Here is a 4476-nt window from a genome sequence, read left to right on the forward strand (position 1 = left end):
TCTAGTGAAGCTTTAAATGTGGGATTGCTGGTGTTCCTTGAGTTGTGGCTCGGAACGTATCCCTTGAGTTGTGGCTCGGGATAGGGGTTAAGCACGTGGTATTCCTTGAGTTGTGGCTCAGAATAACATCTCTTGAGTTGTGGCTCGGGTTGGCGAGTGTTGCCGGTGTGAGTGTGCTGGTTGTGGCCAGTATGAATGGGTCCAGATAGATTGCCCTCCTCAGTTGTTGGCTGACGAGTTTGGTAGTCTTGGGACGATACGAACTATGTTCGTATATGAGAACTCTACCTGGCGTTACGGTGTATGATCCGTAGCATTGTTTCTCGCACGTGCTCTATCGGTTGTGGCCGATAGGTATGGCAGCATGTCACCTTGAAGTAATCATTAGACGATGTAGAACACGAATAATCTGATTGGAAATCAGATGGTAGGAACTAAAAGAAGGAACAATGTGGGATGTTTAAGTTATGTATAGTGACATGTGTATATATATATATATATATATATATATATATATATATATATATATATATATATATATATATATATATATATATATATATATATATATATATATCTGCAACATTATATATGTTTTATTTGTTAAGCTCACCCTATCTGCGTGTGTTTGGCAATGATCGTGTACACGGTACACGGGAGCAAATGTTGTTGATGGAGGTGGCTCAGGTGAAGCTTAGTCGCGGAGATGGGATAGACTCGGGTAAATCTTATGTTTTATTTTCTCTGGTTTTGGGATCAGTTGTAAACCCTGATGGGTGATATTATAACATTTGATTTTCGATTTTGTTGACTGATGGTTATGAACATTATTTACATATTTAATAAATTTTGAATTTTCCCGCGTTTTGGGAAAACGAGGTATTACTAATTGCCGCGTATATTTAAATTGTTGCTTTTATTTATTTATAAAATTGTAATATCCTAACGAGATGTTACAATTGGTATCAGAGCAATGGTTTTCAAAATGATTTTTGGGATCTATGGGGAGTGAGCTTATCGTGTTACGCTTGCGTGACTAATTGCTTGTATTGTTGTACTAATTTTGGATGTGGAATCCTAATTTGAGCTGTGTGTGTGAACAGCTATAATATGTGGCGTGCGCAAACTATGGCTAATAGGAGGAGAAGGAACACTACTAGAGTTGATGACATAGCTCAGGCGATTCATCGCATGGTGAACATGATGCAGCCCATAGCAGCGCCACTCAGAGCCGTAGTTGCACCTACCAGGCTGGTAACTATGGAGGATTTCATGAAACATAGGCCTACCAAGTTCTCTGGCAAGGCTACTCCTGATGAGGCAGACGCCTGGATGCGGGAGTGCGAGAAGATTTGCGGGGTGCTGGAGTGCATAGATGCCCATAGGCTATTATTTGTCACTTTTCTGTTGGTGGCAGATGCAGAGTATTGGTGGCAAGGGATGCAATGACTGATGCAGACTCGTGGTGAGGAGGTGACCTGTACTACCTTTAGGACGAAATTCCTGGGGAAATATTTTCCGGACAATGCGAGGCATGAGTGGGAGGCGGAGTTCCTGATACTACAGCATGGAACCATGACCGTGGATGCTTACATCGAGAGGTTTGAGTACCTTGCACGTTTTTACTCTCTAGAGGTCATAGAGGAGTGGAAGTGCAGGAAGTTTGAGGGTGGACTCAAACATGAGTTGCGCAGATTTTTGGTGCCCCTCAGGATCAGAGAATTCCCAGTTTTGGTCGAGCAGGCCAAGACAGTTGAGCAGCTGGAGATGGGGCCCAGTCGAGCAGCACGATCATAGAAGACTACGACAGACACCCGTCAATAGAAGAAGCCTTATAGTAGGCCACCGACTACCTTCAGGATGCTACAGTGCTATAACTGTGGCGGGAAGCATTTGAGGAGTGATTGTACTAGACCCGCTAGCAATACAGGTGGAGGCAGTAGCACTGGTAAGTGCTACGTGTGTGAGCAGACTGGACACTTTGCACGTCAGTGTCTTAATAGAAAACCAACTAGGGGTACACCAGCCAAGAAACCTGTCGGAGACCGGCCCAGAGCATCGGGGCGTGTGTTCGCCTTGAAGACCACAGAGGCAACACAGTCAAGTAACCTATTGCAGTTTTTGTGTTCGTTGTGTAACCATGAGGTTGTAGTGTTTTTGACTCAGGAGCCACCCATTCATTCGTGTCTAATGAATGTGTGAGGAGGCTCAGGCTTGCGATGCGAGAGCTGGGGTGCGAACTGATAGTTACGACGCTAGCATCTGGTGAGGTATCCACCACTTCTGTGTGTTGGGTGCCCTATGGAGGTGGCAGGCCGTAGGTTCAAGCTGAATCTTATTTGCCTGCCGATGGAGGGTTTGGACGTGATTCTGGGCATGGACTGGTTGTCGAGCAACCATGTTGTCATTGATTGCGGACAATGCAAGATAGTGTTTTCATATACAGTCGGGTTGGAGCATATCTCGTCTAATCAGGCTGTGAAGGAGATTGAGGGTGGGGCTACATGTTATATGATAGTGGCTCATGCGGAGAAGATGAGTACGGTCGAGAATATCAGCAAGATTCCAGTAGTGGATGAATACGCAGATGTCTTTCCGGATGAGATTCCAGAGTTGTTGTCTAACAGGGATGTGAATTTCTCCATTGATCTCATCCCTGGCAGTGGGCCAGTTTCTATGGCACCGTACAGGATGGCACCAGCTGAGTTAGCCGAATTAAAGAAATAGATTGAGGATCTATTTGAGAAGAAGTTCATCTGACCGAGTGCATCACCGTGGGTGGCGCCGGTTTTGTTAGTGAAAAAGAAGGATAGTAGCTCCAGGTTATGTGTTGATTACCGGCAGCTGAACAAGTTAACGATAAAGAATAAGTACCCACTGCCAAGGATTGATGACCTGTTGGATCAGCTGAGGGGAGCTGCGGTGTTCTCAAAAATAGACTTGAGGTCTGGATACCATCAAATCCTAGTCAGGTCGGAGGACGTACAAAAGACTGCTTTTAGGTCACGTTATGGTCACTACGAGTATGTGGTGATGCCATTCGGGGTGACCAATGCGCTGGCCATATTCATGGACTATATGAATAGGATTTTCCGGCCATATCTGGATCAGTTTGTGGTAGTGTTTATCGATGATATTCCGATATATTCTGAGAGCAGAGAAGAACACGCAGAGCATCTGAGGGTGGTGTTGGGATTCTCAGAGAACATCAATTGTATGGGAAGTTATCGAAATGTGAATTCTGGTAAGAGGAAGTACAATTCCTAGGCCATGTGATCTCAGCCCAAGGAATAGCAGTTGATCCGGCTAAGATCGAGACAATGATGAACTGGGAGAGGCCACAAACAGTTACAGAGGTGCGGAGTTTCCTGGGTTTGGCACGGTATTATCGACGATTTATGGAGGGTTTCTCCAAGATGGTGAGTCCCCTAACACAGCTCACTAGAAAGGACCAGCCCTTCTCATGGATAGATGAGTGTGAAGCTTGCTTTGAAGATATGAAGAGGAGATTGACTACCGCACCAGTACTAGCAATCCCTGACACGACTAAAATATTTGAGGTATACTGTGATGCCTCGTATCAGGGGTTGGGTTGTGTGCTGATGCAAGATAAACGAACTGTGGCCTATGCATCGAGATAGTTGAAGGTGCATGAGAAAAATTACTCGACACACGACTTGGAGTTAGCGGCAGTTATGTTTGCCCTCAAGACATGGAGGCATTATTTGTATGGGGCGCAGTTTCAGGTATTCAGCGACCATAAAAGCTTAAAATACTTATTTGATCAGGAGCTAAATATGAGGTAGAGGCGCTGGATGGAATATTTGAAAGATTATGACTTTGAGCTTTTGTACCATCCTGGTAAGGCTAATGTCGTTGTCAATGCCTTGAGTAGGAAGAGAATTCATGTGTCAACTATGATGATTAGAGAGTTGGAGCTGATAGAACAATTGTGGGACATGAATCTGGGGCTGGACATGGGGGCAGGACAGATACGATGCAGCATGTTAAGGATCACAAATGAGTTCCTAGATGAAGTTCGAGTAGAACAAGGTAAGGATCAGGAGCTGCAATAGATCATTGGTGAGTTGGGCACTGAGAAGAGGAAGGATTTTCGGATGGGCAGAGACGGTATCCTACGGTTCAGGGAGAGAGTGTGTGTTCCCAGTAGTAGATTCTTGAGGAAGATGCTCCTAGATGAGGGGCATAAGAGTCGTCTTAGCATACACCCAGGTATGACTAAGATGTATAAAGATTTGAAAGCTACTTTTTGATGGACAGGCATGAAGACAGATGTGGCTGATTACGTCGCTTCCTGCTTGGTATGTCAGAAAGCAAAGATTTAGTATCAGAGGTCGAGTGGTATGTTGGAGCCTCTGGATATTCCTTAGTGGAAATGAGACAACATTTCCATGGACTTCGTCACACATCTACCGAGGTCGGTGAGAGGGCATGACTCTATATGGGTGATTGTAG

General features: G+C 44.9%; 1 protein-coding gene across 1 annotated transcript; it reads left to right on the top strand.

Moving 5' to 3' along the window:
* The first annotated feature begins 3320 nt into the window (after positions 1 to 3320).
* Positions 3321 to 3641, top strand: LOC114191160 (uncharacterized mitochondrial protein AtMg00860-like). Its single transcript, XM_028080342.1, has one exon. It carries the CDS (start codon positions 3321 to 3323, stop codon positions 3639 to 3641), a length of 321 nt encoding a protein of 106 aa, XP_027936143.1.
* The last annotated feature ends 835 nt before the right edge of the window (positions 3642 to 4476 follow it).

This window comes from Vigna unguiculata, chromosome 7 (assembly GCF_004118075.2).
Source record: "Vigna unguiculata cultivar IT97K-499-35 chromosome 7, ASM411807v1, whole genome shotgun sequence".
NCBI lineage: Eukaryota > Viridiplantae > Streptophyta > Magnoliopsida > Fabales > Fabaceae > Vigna > Vigna unguiculata.